This window comes from Rutilus rutilus (genome assembly GCF_951802725.1).
Source record: "Rutilus rutilus genome assembly, chromosome: 19".
Lineage (NCBI taxonomy): Eukaryota > Metazoa > Chordata > Actinopteri > Cypriniformes > Leuciscidae > Rutilus > Rutilus rutilus.
The window spans coordinates 3,997,167-4,015,917 of record NC_140232.1 but is presented as its reverse complement, the minus strand read 5'-3'; the positions used below and the strand labels follow the sequence as shown (position 1 = coordinate 4,015,917).

The window sequence follows — 18,751 nt, the reverse complement described above, 5'->3', positions numbered from 1 at the left end:
TACAGTGTACAGATGTGTGCTCAGATTAGTGCTGCACGATTAATCGTATCGCAATCGCGATGTCAAGCCTACGCGATTATATGAGGCAAAATGCTGCGATTTTATATTAAATAAACAAATTAGCGCTGTTAACGCAATTAATGCAGCATCTGTTCATTTTTGGCATCCTTTGGCTATAGTGTTACATGATCCCGCTCTTATTTATGCAAATGCTTTTAAACCATTCATGCGTGATAAGACAAAAAAGAACGCGCTGTCAGTGAATGTCCTCCTGACACACACACACACACACACACACACACACACACACACACACACACGCATCAGTATCAAGTTCTCTTTCGCGGTAGAACGAACAACGCACATGTATGCCAAAATGAACGCGCTGCCTGTGAATGTCCTGACTGTGACACACAGAAAGATCGTGCGTGCGCACAAAACAGCATGCCAGAATACAGTTCTCTTTCAAGCTTGAACGAACAATAACACACACAATTATGCCAAAATGTCTTTTTGTCGAGTATCTTCACAACATAAGAGTAGTCTTATGATGAACGTGAATCATAAACCGCAGATAAATGATTTTATAATGCTTTGTCTGCAAATGTTTTATATGGATAATGTTTTATCAATAGTGAGTGGGCGTTGATACTGTTTCCTGTGCAATGACGTTAGCCAATAAAAACAGATAATTTCAGACTGAGGGTTGAAAATAATAGTTTTCCTCATATACATTTGTTTTTGGTGCAAACCCCCCCCCCCCAAAGCTTTATTAACATTTTAAGTAAACCTCAAGGAACAATTAAAATCTCTATTAAAATAATAAAAAAATCCATGTTATGACCCTTTTAAATGGTTTGCTTGATGACGGACATGCAAACATTGAAAGGACAATCATTTTAATTTAGTAGGGACATTTAAAATGAAAAATCCAATATGTAATGCAAGAAGCTACTGAACAGTTAGTGTAACGAGAATACTGGAAAAGAAGTGTAATTCCCTGCATCATTACAGGAAATGTGGCACTCACTTGATACTGCATAGTTTTGTGTTTGGGTTCAGAGTCTCCGTTAGTGATGATTAGACTCGATTCCTCCACAGGTCCCTTCTCTCTGCACTCTTTCACTACCTTCACTTCCAGACGACTGCGTAAAATAATCGCAGCATTTCCTACAAACAGAACAAGAAAACACTGCATAAATCCTCTACACATACAACCATTACATGTCTACACTGCATGAAAACAATGCTGTCAGCTGTCTAGGTAGACAGCGAACTAGATTTTGAAACACAGCTATGGTTTTCATGAAAAGAGGGGCGGCGTGAACCCAAACAAGCCATAATAAGGAATTTGATCAGTTGCACTTTATTTCAAGAGTCCACTTTAGACATTCTACTAACTAGAAGTAACTTTGCAACTACATGTCAACTGACACTCATTAGAGTATTACTAGACTGTTAGTAGTTGCAAAGTTACTTCTAGTCAGTAGAATGTCTAAAGTGGACCATCGAAATAAAGTGTAACCATTTGATTTTACATGCTGAACTTTTACAATCACTCTAAAATCTATTAGATTGAACTGATGTCTATTGTTGGTCCCAGGTAAAGCAGTTTTCATAAAGCAATTTACCTCACTACTGTAACACAAGAGCAATAGCATTCCTATAAATAAAGATTATTGAAAGAACCTAGATGGGAAAGACCGTTTTGACAACCTGGAACGTGAGAAAAGTGTGACAAATATAAACTGCGAAAAACCAGATGTCCTCTTACTGTGTAATGACTTACCTTCTATAACCTGGTTGACCTGAGATTGGTATGTGTCGAAGTTAAATGGTGTAAGAAATCCCAGAGAACCCAAATGGAAGGCCATGACAGGAGGCACACTCTCCTACACACACACACACACATTTATATTTAGGCTTTTAAAGGGTGTTCACAGTGACAGCAATTTGCAGTAACAAAACTACAGAAGTCAAGAAGTTCAATTTGAGTTTGCAATCTCTGGCAACATAAACATAATGTGAGATTATGATTAACAAAGAGTGACAATTCCATTTATGTCAACTCGTGATGTGTTTAAGGTTTTATGAGTGAGTGTTTGCAGAAAAACACACTAACACACACTCTCTCTCTCACACACACACTCACTCACTCAACCACTCACTGATGTGTTTAAGATTTAGATTTACAATGAGTGCGTGTTTGCAGAAAAAGACTCACTCACTCACTCACTCACTCACTCACTCACTCACTCACTCACTCACTCACTCACTCACTCACTCACTCACTCACTCACTCACTCACTCACTCACTCACTCACTCACTCACTCACTCACTCACATCAAAATATACTGCATTCCAAACTGCATAAATGATGCTTTTGAAAGGCATTTGGAAAGGAAAACACTAAAATATTTTCAAACCTGGAAAAGAGAGGAAGCATACAGCAAAGTCCCATCTCCTCCCAAGCAAATGATGAAGTCGACACAATTGGAAATATCATCATAATCTATGAAACATGTCAACAGGTCACATGTAAATTTTACACATTACATCTTTATTCAGGAACACTTCAGTTTTTAAGTCCCAAGCAGATTTTATAATCACTGCAATGGTTTCCCTTAAAGGGATACTCCACTTTTTTTGGAAATAGGCTCATTTTACAACTCCCCCAGAGTTAAACAGTTGAGTTTTACCGTTTTCGAATCCATTCAGCCGAACTCCGGGTCTGGCGGTACCACTTTTAGCATAGCTTAGCATAGATCATTGAATCGGACAAGACCATTAGCATCTCTCTCAAAAAAATGACCAAAGAGTTTCGATATTTTTCCTATTTAAAACTTGACTCTTCTGTAGTTACATCGTGTACTAAGACCGACGGAAAATGAAAAGTTGCGATTTTCTAGGCTGACATGGCTAGGAACTATACTCTCATTCCTGCGTAATAATCAAGAAACTTTGCTGCCGTACCATGAGTGCAGCAGGCGTAATGATATGACGCAGCGCCTGAAAATAGGTCTAATAGGTTAGATAAACTTAGTCCCGGTCACGTTGGAAGTTACAGAGTATGGGGACTATTTTCAGGCGCTGCGTCATATTAAGCCTGCTGGACTCATGGTACGGCAGCAAGGTTTCTTGATTATTTTGATTATTCTTTTTTTGAGAGAGATGCTAATGGTCCTGTCCGATTCAATGATCTATGCTAAGCTATGCTAAAAGTGGTATTGCGAGACCCGGAGATCGGCTGAATGGATTCGAAAATGATAAAACTCAACTGTTTAACTGTGGGGGAGTTGTAAAATGAGCCTGTTTCCAAAAAAAGTGGAGTATCCATTACATTACATTTACATTTATTCATTTAGCTGACGCTTTTATCCAAAGCGACTTACAATTGCTATATATGTCAGAGGTTGCATGCCTCTGGAGCAACTAGGGGTTAAGTGTCTTGCTCAGGGACACATTGGTGTCTCACAGTGGATTCGAACCCGGGTCTCTCACACCAAAGGCATGTGTCTTATCCATTGCGCCACACCACCCCTGGATCCCTCCAGTATCCCTTTTAATATTGGAGAACAGTCGTCAACTAAACGTAGCTGCCTATTTCTGTCAATTCAAGATCGATCATACTGTAGTTTAACTACTTTGAATTAACTGTTTAAAGTCCCCCTGTGGTGAAAATCAAGTTTCTAACGTTGTTTATATGTCTATGTGGTGTTTTTAATATGCTTTAAGACAAAGCATGTGTAAATTCATAAGTCGACAGCATTGCTGAGTATTTCCTCCTTAAAACTGCAGTGAACCAAAGACAGTCTCAAAAACACGCTTTGAAATCGTTGGTGTTTCTGACGTCACAATCTACCTTGTAACCAATCAGATCAACGTGTGATCGTCAACCAGTGGATCTCTGAGCTGAGTGAGTGAGTGGAGGCGGGGCTCATTTGCATATTCATAGAACCGCGCATACTAAATGAGGCAAGGGTGTCGAGTTACATTCAAGATATTTTAAGAAAGAAAAAAATTTACTATGTAATTTTGGTGATCAAATATGAGTTTTAAAGGATAAAATGATTGACTACAGAGGGACTCTAAAATAATTGTAACAGTTTTAAAGTAGCACATTACGTGGTTGTGTAAAAGTCATGGAAATATATTCAACTGACAGCACACAATTTGATAATATTCTATTATGTATTCACACACTGAAGCGCACACACAAAAAAATTACACAAGGTATAACAAAGTACTTTTGGATAAATCCTCACCTTCTCTAAAAGTGCAAAAGTTCTTCTTGACGGAGACAAAGCTCTCATTAGCAATGGCTGGATCTTCAATGACTTTTCTCTCCACATAAACAATCATATTTTTTTGCTAGAAGCCATTGATGCAGAGAACAAACAGAAAAGGGCATTATGAACATTATGCTTTGATTTTGCTCAACTGATTTGAATAAAATAAAAACACTTTACAAAAGCATTTTTGTTAATGCAATCAATGACATACCAAAGATGCTCATTCAAATTAGCCAAAAATTTACAAACAGATGTGGCCTTTAGGAATGTACATATTACACAGTATTGCTGGCTGGCACACCGGTTCATCCAGTCTATTCTATATTCCACGTACAATATGAATTTTTTAAATACCGCCGTACCAGTGCGTAGCTGAAACAGTTTCTGCATCTATTTAATGGCCACGAAGATCGCAATATTGTGAGGGAAGCTCTATTAACTGCAGATCATCATCAGCACTGCTTTCCACTGAACCATCTTTTCCCTTTGATGCACACTCTACACGGCCACATCTGCATTTTCTCTTTTTTATTCCGTCTTCTCACCTGTGTCAGAAAAACGCAGAGATCTTTGAAAGGCTGCAGCAGACTGGCGTCTCTGATTTTCTTTATAATAAGGACACTTTTGGGTGGCTTGTTCCATGTCAACCTCTGACTGGCTGGATCTTGTATATGCCTGAGTGAATAGATGTGAACAACACACTTTTGTCAATAGAGTAGGGGTGTAAAGATACCCTCGTATCACGATTCGATACATATCACGATACTCCAAGACATACAGTATGCTAAAAGGTAAACAAAAAAAAATGTACTGTTGATTTAAAATGCTAAATTTGGTATTTCATTGTGTGTGTAAATGAATAGACTTGGACTTGGTGCTGGAAACCCAAAGCACAGGACAATAGAGACACCAGAATAAACATATTCATGATTCTGAAGCTGAAAATACTGAATTATTTTAGATGAATATGCTTGAACTCTGTCACTGACTAGATATATTTAAAATAATGTAGGACACATTTACTGGTAACATAATATATTTGGCATTATCATTATCAGGACCCGCAAATATTCCCCCATTGCATTATTATACATTATATTAAACATTATATATAGTAGTTTAATGTAGTACTGACACTAAAACTCTGAAAACTTGCAATACACTTTGCATTTTTGTATTGCGATATATTGTTACACCCCTACATATAGTGTTGTTACATTTAAAGGGTTAGTTCACCCAAAAATTAAAATTCTGTCAGTAATTACTCACCCTCATGTTGTTCCAACCGCGTAAGACCTTCGTTCATCTTCGGAACACAAATTAAGCTATTTTTGATGAAATCTGAGCCATGTTTCACTCCTCCATAGGCTTCTATGTGACCGAAACTTGCTGGCCCAGAAAAGTTATTAAAGAGATCGTTAATATAGTCCAAGTGACTCCAGTGGCTCAATCTTAAGTATATCAGGCGACGAGAATACTTTTTGTGCGCAAAAACAAACAAAAATAACGACTTTATTCCACTATTCATTTCCTTCTCTCTCGACCTCTAGTTGGTTCGCGTAGTGTTTTTGCGCAGCGCGTCTGTGTTACACGTCACCACGTAGGCTCACTATTGGCCGACGCCGGTCATGTGTGTGATGCGTGATGACGTGCAACACAGACGCCCAGCGCAAAAACACTACGAGGCCCAGAGAGAAGGAAATGAAAAGTGGAATAAAGTCGTTATTTTTGTTTGTTTTTGCGCACAAAAAGTATTCTCGTCGCATGATAAACTTAATGTAGTGCCACTGTAGTTACTTGGACTATTTTAACGATGTTTTAATAACTATTCTGGGCCGGTGAGTTTCGGTCACACTGGAAGCCTATGGAGGAGTCAAAATTCTGTCAGATTTCATCAAAAATATCTTAATTTGTGTTCCGAAGATGAACGAAAGACTTACATGGTTGGAACAACATGAGGGTGAGTAATTACTGACAGAATTTTCATTTTTGGGTGAACTAACCCTTTAACATTTGAAGTTCAGTGGGTGATGAAAGAATATTTAAATATGTTAAAGATTAAAGAGGGGTTTTTTTTTCCATGCAACTGATCCTTGTGCTGTAAAACACACAAAACATACTATTAAAACTGACTTCCTTGTAAGTCCAAGAACAGATCTTATTGAAACCAGGCTGACTCATTTACTTCCTTGTGTTTTTATGACATAATAGAGATCAGCCGAGTGAGTAACAACAGCTACATCATCGCATTGTAAATGCAGTTATAAGGACAGACAGGAGAATTACTCAGTCTAAATCACTGCAATTAAAAATGACATTAAGGATCCTAAGGCATTAGAAGAGCGGCTGTTTATTTTCAATTATGTAAATGTCAAAGTAGAGTATTATTATTTCTGTAACTGCTCATTTCACTGTGGATTATTTGGTACACAAGCCACAATTTGGCACAGGCTTTGCAAACAGACTCTGAGAGAAAGATGGTCCTGATAGTAACGCCGCAACATGTAAGAAACAATGTTAATTCTAATGTGTAATCTCATCTGTGATAAGAGATTTTTGATACGCAAAGACTCGTGCACAGTCAGACGTTCTTAGTCGCATAATCGTTTAATGCTGTTTAAGCATCACTATGACCTGGTTTCACACACAAGCCTTAGATAGATTAAGTCAGGATTAGGCCTTAGTTAAATTAGGATATTTAAGTAGCTTTTATAAACGTGTCTTAGAAAAAACATTACTGTTGTGCAATATGTCAATGCAAGTTGCTTTCAGTTAAGATCTCTCAAACATGCTTTTTAGTCTGAGAATAGAGGGTGTGCGTGTGTGACGTCACCGTCGGCCGGAGTGACTGCGGTTACACACACTGAGTGGCACAAACACTGAGCGGCAGCATTAGTTTTCAGCGTGAATGCCGCAAAAAACACACATATACATCTAAAACGGGAAGGAGCTTTGAGATTGACTGTACAACTAGATTTGACAGGAAATCTGAGGTATATTTCTACAGACTGCCGAAAGCTACAGAGCAGAGAAGCTGCGATTCACAGAAACAACTGGATCCAGGCAGAGAAAGGTGGATTTGCAGGTTTCATTTGGTGTCAATATGCTGAATTTAAGGGTAAAATCATACCCTATATATTGTATTGTTATATATTGTATTGACAGCTTTTATCATCAATTAAATATTTACCATCATATATTCGCCACAATTGGATGTTTTTAAATAAATACTGACAAATAACTATACAAGTTTTAGGGCTGGACGATATGATGATGTATATAACATTGACGTCAGTGATCACAAGGATTTAGATCTATATTGTATTTATATAAAGCGTTCACCGGCAAATTTGCTTTATTTCCCCGGCGTCGAAATCAGGCTCATATAAATGTCAGTAAACACGATTCCTGGCGGCATGTCAATATCCGTGGATCACTGAATCTTTGGTAAGAAACACTATATCGAGCTTTAGTTTAAAATGATAATCGTTTGTTTTACTCGTGTTTTCGCAGTTTCCTCTATTAACTCCAGTCACTCAGCAGCTCTTCTGCCACTCAGTCCGGCTGAGGGAGTGTGTTCCTGCGGGAAAGTGACGTCAACGCAAACCTTCTATAGGCTTAAGCCTTGTCTGTGAAACTGGACATAAATCAAGCCAGTGACTAAACCATCAAAACTCTTCCTCTTAGTAGAAATGAAAATGATCCGTTACGAAAAGCACTTCCGTTCAGTGCAGCTCTCGCCAAAACCCCCATTATAATCAATGATGCGGTTTACACTTCACAATGAAACTCTTATTTACATTTGTGTTTGTTATGGTGTGAATTTGTGAGATCATTGCATTCGTGGTCATAACAGACATGACTGTGCTGGGCTACAGTCTCAGTGCTGCAACCTTTTATGCTTACTATAGTCAACACTCTTCACAATTATTTAACCTCGGCATCTGCAGTTAAAGGCAACCGTAGTAAAACGACTCACATGACAGCTTTAGGGTTCTTCAGCATGCAGGCTTTGGGCCCGAATGTGGTGACAGGGCTTGGTCCATGAAGTGACTGTGTCCTCCTTTAAAAGAACAGAAAGATGACAAACATGACTATAGCATGGACCTCTAATTTTAAGCATATAATATAGCTGCAGGCAGCGATACCGGGCCCAAGCACTATGGTCCCATCGCAAACTGGTGGCTCTAGAAACACAATGCACAGTGAGAACATGCATTAAAATGAAAGAGGACTATGTCTATATCTGTTGTTCTGTAAAATAAAATAAAAATAATGATAATATATACAGTATTCCCCCAGTCTATACTAGTTATGAACTTTTAAAAATGGTGCATTAAACTTTTGGAAGACTGCAGTGGTATATATGGAGTATAGGGAAAAGTAAAAAGTTTTCTATAAAGAAAGTAAAAAAAGCAATCTTCCCCTTTACCCAACATGACATTCAATATCACAGTGCAGAACTAGTACAACATCTTGTAAAGCAGAAGTGTTGCAAGTGTGGAAAGACTAGTTGTGTAAACTATGTGGTAAGATAAGGCAATCGTGTGTTGGATGAAATGATTTATACACAATTGTTGAGATCAGGCTATAGATCAGGCTCTTACCAGGAAACTGACAGTGACACTGTAATACATCATCCAAACAGGTGTTTCACTGTCCTAGCTATAGGTTGTGTATTTCGGAAAGCTGTATACTGCAGACCATCCATATAGTTCTCCCATGTCCTTGGCTTTTAAATAGTTTTGCCTGAAGTAACTTGCAGTTGAATCAGGTCAGGACTGTGTTTCTTTTCCAATAAAACAGCACTAGCACCTTCTCAACTGAAATATATTTACTAACAGACACGATTAAAGGCACTTTGAGTCTAAAGGCCCCTGATATACTTCCAGCGGAATTGAAGAATGAATTGGTGATGTCAAATCCACCCACTCCTTTTTTTTTTCTTTTTTTTTTATAATCCCCATAAATTAGGGCTGGGCGATATGGCCTAAAAACAAATCACAAAAAAATCTGATTTATTTTTCTTGCCCTGCTTAAAATCAACCTGCAGATGACAAAGAAATTGTTCAAAACAAGTTTTAACTTTATTTTGTTTTGATTTTCCCTTGTATTTATGCAAATTAGCACATACGTAATTAGATTATGCACCGTTTGTCCATGTTAACAAACAATTAAAAAAAAACTGGTAATGCATTTTTTGTTTGTCTTGATGCAAGTAATCAACTCAGTAATTTTCATGGTGATATCTAAAGGTTAAAAGTTTTACCCTATTTACGTGAGAAGAAGAATGAATAGGCGTATGAATAGGCTATATTTGGGTCTTTTTCGAAACTTTCCCCTAATGGGATTCTTCGGGGCTTTTTTTTTCCTTACTCAGGACATATTGAGGATGCAAAATCAGTTGAGTTTGCTTCTGTTGCAATTTGTTCAACCTTTTTTCATAAAATGACTGGACTATTCTGTTTTTGCTAACGCCCAAAATTGAGTGCAAATTTGACAAGCTATAATAAACTATCTATGGCGTATTTTTTGCATAATAGATCCCCTTTAAGTCTTTACCCTGACAGGCAGTCTTCCATTACCTGAACTTAGCGGAGCAATGTGCTGATGGCATAGACATACTCCTGGTTTTAGTCCTGTTCCGGAAGACTTTCCCACGGAAAGGCTCCTCAGTGCTATCACAGGCTGAGCAACACTTGGGAAAAGGCTCTGAGCTCGCATCTGACTTTAGTGTCCATTTAGACTCGCCAGAATTCTCCATCTGGATGGCAAAGTTGGAACAAAAAGACAAAATATGAGCATCAGTTCACAAATACACTGCATACACACAGAAAGACACAGTCTCACAGTGCCAAGATTCTCCCAGACTTACACACACTAACATGACACATGCCGCATTCAGGAAATAAAACAAACCAACACTTAACAGAGAGCAACAATGTTCCACGTCCTGAAATGGTCTATGTTCCGCGCACCTGCAATACAATGACCTGAATGTTGAAACTGTCACCAAGCAAGTTCTTAAGGTCAAAAAGTCAAATAGTTGCTCTCTCTGTGGTATTTTGTGCAAGTATTATTATTTTGAGCTGGGAACACTTGCAGATTCAGGAAGCTTTCACACCGGACACGTTTGCTGTTGTGGTCAGAGTCCGAGCACAATGGTCCCCGATTAAAACTTGACTCTATTGAACCCTGGTGCATTTGTGTTCATCTTACGTCATCGCAAACATGCACTGTGTTTTCTATTAATTTGGTGCTAATAAGCACGGCAGAGCGAGTTTATTGTATGATCTGTTTATTTGCATGAAGGCAGACTCTTTTGAGGACTTTTTTTCTTTTGTCAAACCAACTTAGATACTGAATGCGTTTCAGATAACACAATATTTTGAGTTTCTGTTAATTAAACCAATCTCCTTCATTGTAATAACAAAAAAAATTAATTTCAATAAACTCAATTTTACGGCAACCAGGTAACTTACATTTTTAAGTTAAGCCAACAATCATTTTTTTTACAGTGAAGTCCTCCTGGAAATTGATATTTACGAGGTGGGAAGTCGTGTTTACGCCATCAGGCGCATTTCAAGTCACTTTCGTCGAGGTCACTTTTGTACCTTCTCTTATTAACTACGCAAAAATACAGCAATGATTTTAAACTCTATTTCTAAAAAAATAATGAATTAAAAAGAATGTGCATCGGGTTTCTTTTTTTAATTAGTTTATTAAAGCCACTGTAAAGTTTATCGTTACATATTATATTGCTATATTACAATGCTGCTATATTCTGTGCAGGGAATTAGCTGATTTTGTTGTAAATAAAAAAGCCTGGCAACATCACTGCTAAATATCTGTAAGTATTGTGATATTCCATCACATTTCTCACTGACACACCCCAACTTGTAAAGATCGGGGCTTAAAGAAAAGCCTGAGCTTCACATTCGTATTTACGTCCAACTTGTAAGTACAATGTTTCGACATGACTTGAACGCACCAACATTCATGCAAACAGCGCCACAGTTTCAAACTCAGACCACTCCTACAGGTAGTCTGGCAATTAGCAATTATGTTGATAGTTAAAAACGAGATAGGCCTACATTTCTATCTTCAACATTATTAGTTCTTCATATTTTCCTCTTTAAAAGAAAAAAGCATCAGCTGTATGCAAAATGATCCACATGTGGTTTTTGAGCACTGAAAATGTGTACAATTTACCAATTTAATCATGGAGCCAATCATTCATATCTCTTGAAATTAACCACATTGAGCCTTAAAATATAAGATTACAAAAGAAAAGTTTGTTAAGAGTTACAATCTAAAAGTATATTAAGAGATCTTAAATAATTCCTGAGTTACAGACATGCAAACACACAAGAAGTGCTTTTCCCCCCATTTTTGAACTGTCACTGTTATATAACAAAGATTGCTAAAGTCAGCAGATTTTACTAATAGACCAACCATTCTCTGTGTATGAAATCAAGTAATGCTGCTGCCATCTTTCTTAAAGGGAAAGTTCAGCCAAAAATTTATATTCTGTCATTTTTTACTCAAGTTTTTCCAAACCTGTATGAATTTCTTTCTTCTGCTGAACACAAATGGAGTGAAGAATGTAAACAGTTTACAACACCCATTGACTTCCATAGCAGGAAGAAAAAAAAATACTATGGAATTTAATGAGTTAATTATGACAGAATTGTCATTTTTGGGTGAACTGTCCCTTTAAGTCATTTTTAACCCTTGTAATTTGGGGGTAAAAACCCTCCACATCTCATGTGAAAATTGTCATTTTAACCCCTTCTACAAAATAGTGAATTACTCAGCAAATATACATCCATGACATTTAATATTTTGTCTCTTCTTCTTCATTTATGTCTTTCTTTCACCAGATCAAACACTGCACCTGGTGAACTCTGGCTCTGGCTCTGGTTGAGTTGACACGGAATGACCCAATAAACTGAGTCTTCATTATACTATTAAAGTTTACACACTGATTGTTCTTTAGTGGAAAATCTTGTTTCTAAGCTCGTCTAGACAGCATTTTTGTCGTGATCCGACTCAAAAACAATACATACACCTGCGATGGCCACAATCATACACGAGCCACAAACCGCTATCGTTATAAACGGTTCAGTTTGACAGAAGAGTTATGAAATAAAAGCATTTAAGCACAGGTTTAATGAGTTAGCCGCTAATGAGAGAAACAGTACTGTACCTCACACGGGCTCGATCCCGATCCTTTCAAAAAAAACAAAAAAACCAGCTGATGTTTAGCCCACTATAAGGCTAGCAGTACAGCAGGCGTTATCCCCTGTGACTCTGGATGTAGAATATTAATACTTCCATCGCTATATGTTTCTGGACGGATCAAAGGCTAACAGGTTTCAACAGTCCCTCTACAGCTGTCATATATACACGAGCGAACACTTCCTCGAGATGACATCAAACCTCTGCGCCCATTGGCTCATTCTGAGGGGCGGGGCTTGGCTTGGCTTGGCCAATGAATATTCATTACTTAAAGCGTCTTTCACGAAGCACACATTTTTTTTTTTATATAATGTTATTCCCCCACGTTTGAGATGCTAAACCAAAGTTGTTGTTTTTTTAATTGCTTGAATAAAATAAAAAACGTATTAATTAAATGATATATCATATAAATTGTAAATTGTTGATGCAAAAGATGTGTCTTCAGCCGTTTCTTGAAAATGGCTAAAGACTCTGGTTGAGTTAGGCAGGTGAAGGTCCGTAAAAGTGATTTTGTGCCTCTTTGGGATGATGGCACCACAATGCGCTGTTCACTTGCAGAACACAAGCGTCTGAAGTGGTGAGTTTAGGTATAGGGGTGCAGACTCTGCAGAGCCAGTGGTTGTTCTGTAGGAAAACATCAGTGCCTTGAATTTGATACGAGCGGCAATTGGCAGCCAGTGCAATTTTATGAGTAGTGGAGAGTGATGCGTGTCTCTTCGACTTGATAACGATCTTGCTGCTGCAGCATCTGGGTCAGTTGCAGACGTTTGACAGTGATGCTGGAAGACCAGCCAGGAGAGCATTACAACAGTCCAGTCTGGACAGAACAAGCGCACGGACAAGGAGCTGTGTAGCTCTGATATGGGGCCTGGTCTTTCTGATGTTGTATTAGGCAAACCTGCAGGACAGGTCTGTGAAGTTTAACCTGTCTGTCCAAGGTTCCTGTCGGTCATGGAGGGAGTTATGGTTTATGAACCCAGCTGAATGGAGAAGTTGTGATGAAGTGTTAAGTTGGCTGCGACCCAGAGGTGTAAAGTCCAGGGGTCAGAAAGTAAAAGTCCTGCCATATGTTTATTCCACCCATGAACTCAGCCAGCTGATTTCACTACTTAGTTCTATCTCCTGGCTGAAAAACTGTGCTAATTAGCATATCCAGGTGATTGGAACAAAATACTGAGGAGGACTTTTACTTTATGAACCTGGACTTTACACCTGTGCTGGGACCACAAGCAGTTCTGTCTTTACAAGGTTTAGGTGGTGGTCTTTCATCCAGCTAGAAATGTCTGTCAGGCAGGCCGCGATGCGATGCGAGCAGCTCCCGTCGGATCACCAGGCTGGAATAAGAGGTAGAGTTGTGTGTCGTCAGCATAACAGTGATATGAAAGACCATGTTTCTGAATCACAGACATGTAGATTGAGAAGAGAAGCGGTCCCAGAACTGAGCCCTGAGGCACTCCGGTAATGAGATGACCTCACCCCTCCAAGACACCCTGAAGGACAGACTGAGAGGTAAGACTTGATCCTGAGATGCCTTTCATCTCGAGGGTTGACAGGAGGATCTGGTGTGTCAAAAGCAGCAGACAGATCCAGCAAGATGAGAACTGAGGATCTGAAAGCATGTCTCAGAGCTTCGATAACTGAGATTATCAGCCACAGTTGAGTGACTGCATTTATTGTTGGCACTGCAAAATATTCAGTATGGACCTGAAGAAACATTGTGAAAGAACTGTGAAATTAATATATTGCTGTTTAAAAAGAAAATTGGAGAGTATTTACAAATACTGTGTGTTAAAATGGAGGATAATAGTGTTTTTGTAATTTGGTGACATCCGTTACGTAACAGCTTTAATACTTTCAAAGTAAAGCCGAGTAACAACTGCTTTCAGAAGTTATTTTTAAATACTTTATTTTTTTTAATGTCTTTATGTTTTATGTGGGTTTTTTTTAAACTGTATTGAAATTCAATATTTCTTTCCACCCAAATCTTCCTTTCCCAGCAGCCACAGGGTATTTTATATTTTGTGTGCTCAGAGCCCATGCAGAGGGGAAGATCTGCTGGCTTTACATGAAGGTGGTGGAGCCACAGGGTGAGTGTTGTGTGTTTGATTTTGTGTGGTGCAGTTGTAATTAAAACGGCTGTTTTTTGTGATGTAAAAAAATGACTTTTGCACCTTGAATGTAAAAATTACAACTTAAAGTCCCCCTGTAGTTGATCATTTTAACCCTTAAAACTCATATTTGATCACCAAAATGACATATTTAAAAAAAGAAAATCCTTAAAATAGTATACGTGGTTCTATGAATATGCAAATGAGCCCCGCCTTCACTCACTCAGCTCAGAGATCCACTGGTTGACGATCACACGTTGATCTGATTGGTTACAAGGTGATTTCAAAGCGTGTTTTTGAGACTGTCTTTGGTTCACTGCAGTTTTAAGGAGAAAATACTCAGCAATGGTGTCGACTTATGAATTTACACATGGTTAGTCTTAAAAGCATATTAAAAACAACTTTAAAAGCTTGACTTTCACCACAGGCCTTAAGCAATGCCACTGAAAATCAAAGTGACACATTTCAGATAAGAGAGATAAGAATAAAACCCAACCCAACAGCATAAATGTGCACACCCTTTAAGGGGGGCTGACTGTTCGGATGAAACTAATCATCAAGCTGTTTTATTTTTTAATCATCAACATTTTTGTGCAGTTACACTTGTTTTCACCTGAAGTGACTCTGATTAACTCTAATAAATAGCAGCTGTTCTTGTAAGAATTTTTCTGACATCATCTTGGTTGCTGCTACAATAGCCACAAAAAGCTTACAAAGCATCGATGGGGTCTCTTTGCTGAAAGGTATCGCTCAGGTGAGGGTTACAAAACATTTCCCAGACATTAGATAGAAAATGAAGACAGTCATCAACTAGTGGAGAAAGTATGACACAACAACGGCAATATCAAGAACAGGGTGTCCCTCTAAAATCAATGAAAAGACAAAGAGAAAACTGGCCAGGGCTGTCAAGAGGCAGACAGCGACATTAAAAGAGCTGCAGCTTTTTCTGGCAAACACTGGTTTCTGGGCAAGCTATTGTTACATTGAAGAATGAAGGCATTTCCTGCAGAAAAATGTGCCGTTTTCCCGACGTTTCAGTGTGGATGATAAAGTTGTGTAAAATTCCTGAAACCGCTAAATTTACCTTTACGGCGCATGCGTAAAACCTCACAAAAGCCCACTGACAATACAGACGGAAAAATAAATACATTTATTGCGCAATTCTTCTGGCAGGATCTTTTTATTTAGCAAAATATTATATCTCATCATTCACTGAAACGTACAGGTCACACTCACTATTATACACTACGTTTTTACAGTGTTAACCACTTGTTTATTGCACAGTAGGCTATGTGGTATGGGTATGAAGGTTTTAGCCGCGATGCTAACTAATCTAATGAACAAATGGAAATCATTGACTTATTGTCTTAAATTGTTTTAGCCATTCAATTCAATGTATTGTGTACAACTGTGTCTTCAAATTGCTGATATAAATAATTTAGCTGATTCCTGATTAAGTGGTTAGGCTAATATAATGTTAGTTTGGTCGGTTTTTGTTTACTTACAGGTGCCCTCATTCTCTCAAATGCCATTTTAAAGCCATTTACTGGCCAATAAATATTATGTTGTGAATGGATATAATTAGCTTTGTTCTTTTGTTTCCCCAGAACAACCATTACATTTCTAAAATAATCTGAACATTTCAGAGGCAACATTGAATTACAGTCACCACATGCAAGTACTTTATTACTATGAACTTTTCTGTGTGAAATTGTATTGTTTGACTGTGTACTTGTGTTTTTTAATCAGTTATTCTCTGAAAATCTTCCCTCATGCTCTCAAATCTCATTCATGTTACTCAGAAAAATAATATCACAGGTTTGGAGCCAATAATGCTATGCATTCCTTAATCATTTGCATTTGAATATAAGACATTTGAACTCTGAATTATAACTTCAAGTTTATTCTTTTTAGACAAAAAAGCTAGCCTATTATATGGCTTCAGAAGACTTACAACACAAATCATAACTACTTGGTTACTAACGTAACCTCAGTTCCCTGAGATGAGGGAACGAGTATTGCATAAGGCTAGCTTACGCTATGGGAAAACCTCCTTTTCTCGAGAATACTGAAATTAAACTTTTAAAATGCATTGCAGCTGCACTGCGAGCACAACTGAGCGCGAGAGTGGCAACTGCACGAACCTATGGCGAGGCGGCTCTGACGCGAGAACCATTTGGGACGCTTGGCGACCTGGCGCGTCATAGCCCGCCAATATGGGTGTGGTCAGAGGCTATATATTGGAGAGACTCGCCTAGGTACTCCAGGTTTAAACGACTGAAGCGATCCCCTGATCCAAGCACAGTAGCACGGCAGGCTACGCAATACTCGTTCCCTCATCTCAGGTAACTGAGGTTACGTTAGTAACCAAGTAGTTCCCTTTCGAGAGGTCTCTTGTATTGTGTAAGGCTAGCTTACGCTATGGGAACCCCTTGCAAAACACTGTGCGTGCTAACTTCGCTCTACCGTGACCAAGCATATGTATGAATCACAGTGAAGCATGATCCTAATATAAGCCAGTGAAAACAGGCTTTATATATTGGATAACTAGGAACCTTAGTTCATGGTATAAGGGATACATGGTGGCCAGCTAAAGCAGCGCCAGGTGTGTATGAACCCTAAGATTTTGTGGGGGTGCTTAACACTTTTACACTGAGAGAACCTTGGCCTGTAAGGCGTGTACCTCCAAGTTATAAAACTTCACAAATGTGGACGGCGATGCCCAGCCAGCCGCCGCACAAATATCCTCAATTGGTATTTCACTGGACTCTGAGCTCTGATGCCCAAGGGGCAAGGAAGGCCCTTGGATTTGTAAGCTAGTGCGATAGCATCTACTATCCAGCGCGACAGTCTTTGCTTTGTAGCAGCCAAACCCTTAGTGCGACCGCCAAAGCATATGAAGAGCTGCTCTGACTGCCTAAACGGGGCAGAGCACTCCAGATAAATTCTGAGACCCCTTACAGGGCATAAATGCGCACCACTCTCATCATCTGGCGAGGAGAGAGCCGCCAGGGAAATGACCTGTGTTCTAAATGGAGTGGAGAGCACTTTAGGGACATAACCGTGCCTCGGTTTAAGGACGACCTACGAGTCGTTTGGCCCGAATTCCAGGCAGGAAGCACTTATGGATAGCGCTTGTAGGTCACCTACCCACTTGACTGAGGCAAGCGCCAGCAGAAAAGCAGTTTTGAGCGAGAGCGACTTCAGGTCTATTGACCTAAGCAGCTCGAATGGGGGACCTTTCATGGCTTCCAGAACCTTAGAGAGGTCCCAGATTGGAACAGACGGGGGGCGCGGAGGGTTTAACCTTCTAGTGCACTTGAGAAAACGCACAATGAGTTCGTTTCTTCCCAGCGGTTTGTTGGCTATCGGAGCGTGAAACGCTGTTGTGGCCACCACATAGACTTTGAGCGTGGAGGGGGTGCGCCCCGCATCCAGCAGCTCTTGCAAAAATGTGAGCACACTTGGTACTTCACATGTCTGAGGGTCTACGTTTTGTGCAGCGCACCAGCCAGCAAACACCGCCCATTTCTGAGCATACAAGCGCCTCGTTGAGGGCGCTCTCGCCTCTGAAATGGTTTTTAGCACTTTATCCGGGAGATGCCCGGGTACCCGTTGAGGGGCCATGCATGGAGGGCCCATAAATCTGGATGGGGGTGCGAAATCGTTCCCTTCGCCTGTGTGAGGAGGTCTCTCCTCAGGGGAATCGGCCATCGGGCTGTTTCCAGCATCTGTAAGAACACTGGGTTCTCCAGAGGGGGGCTACTAACAGCACTGCACACCTGCACTCCCTGGTCCTTTCGATGACCTGTGGTAGCATCGTGACAGGAGGGAATGCGTACAGAGGGTGGCTCGGCCAGTCATAGGTGAGCGTCCCAGTGTTGCGTCCCTGTTCTTTGTAAAAAATATTAGGCAGTGAGCGTTGTCTTCTGAGGCGAAGAGGTCGACCTCCGCCCTGCCGAGGACATCCCATAGCAGCTGAACCGATTGTGGGTGAAGAGACCATTCTCCTGGGAGAACGTTGCGTCTGGATAACGTATCCGCACCCTGGTTCAGAACGCCTGGTACATGTGTCGCCCTTAGCGAGCGCAGGTTGCGCTGGGACCAGA

General features: G+C 39.6%; 1 protein-coding gene across 2 annotated transcripts in view; it reads right to left on the bottom strand.

Annotated features, from left to right (window-relative positions):
- nadka (NAD kinase a) overlaps window positions 1–12,745 on the bottom strand; it is a 34,312-nt gene extending 21,567 nt beyond the window's left edge. Inside the window, exons 1-8 of one of the 2 annotated variants that reach the window (XM_084389463.1) lie at window positions 12,503–12,745; window positions 9,879–10,057; window positions 8,273–8,356; window positions 4,839–4,968; window positions 4,267–4,372; window positions 2,428–2,513; window positions 1,790–1,892; window positions 1,031–1,170 (exon numbers count right to left, since the gene is read on the bottom strand). In XM_084389463.1, coding sequence (XP_084245589.1) covers window positions 1,031–1,170; window positions 1,790–1,892; window positions 2,428–2,513; window positions 4,267–4,372; window positions 4,839–4,968; window positions 8,273–8,356; window positions 9,879–10,057 — 828 coding nt within the window. In that variant the 5' untranslated portion in view covers window positions 12,503–12,745. The remainder of the gene's footprint in view (window positions 1–1,030; window positions 1,171–1,789; window positions 1,893–2,427; window positions 2,514–4,266; window positions 4,373–4,838; window positions 4,969–8,272; window positions 8,357–9,878; window positions 10,058–12,502) is intronic. The other variant, XM_084389462.1, reaches the window with a different exon arrangement.
- Between the last annotated feature and the right edge of the window lie 6,006 nt (window positions 12,746–18,751).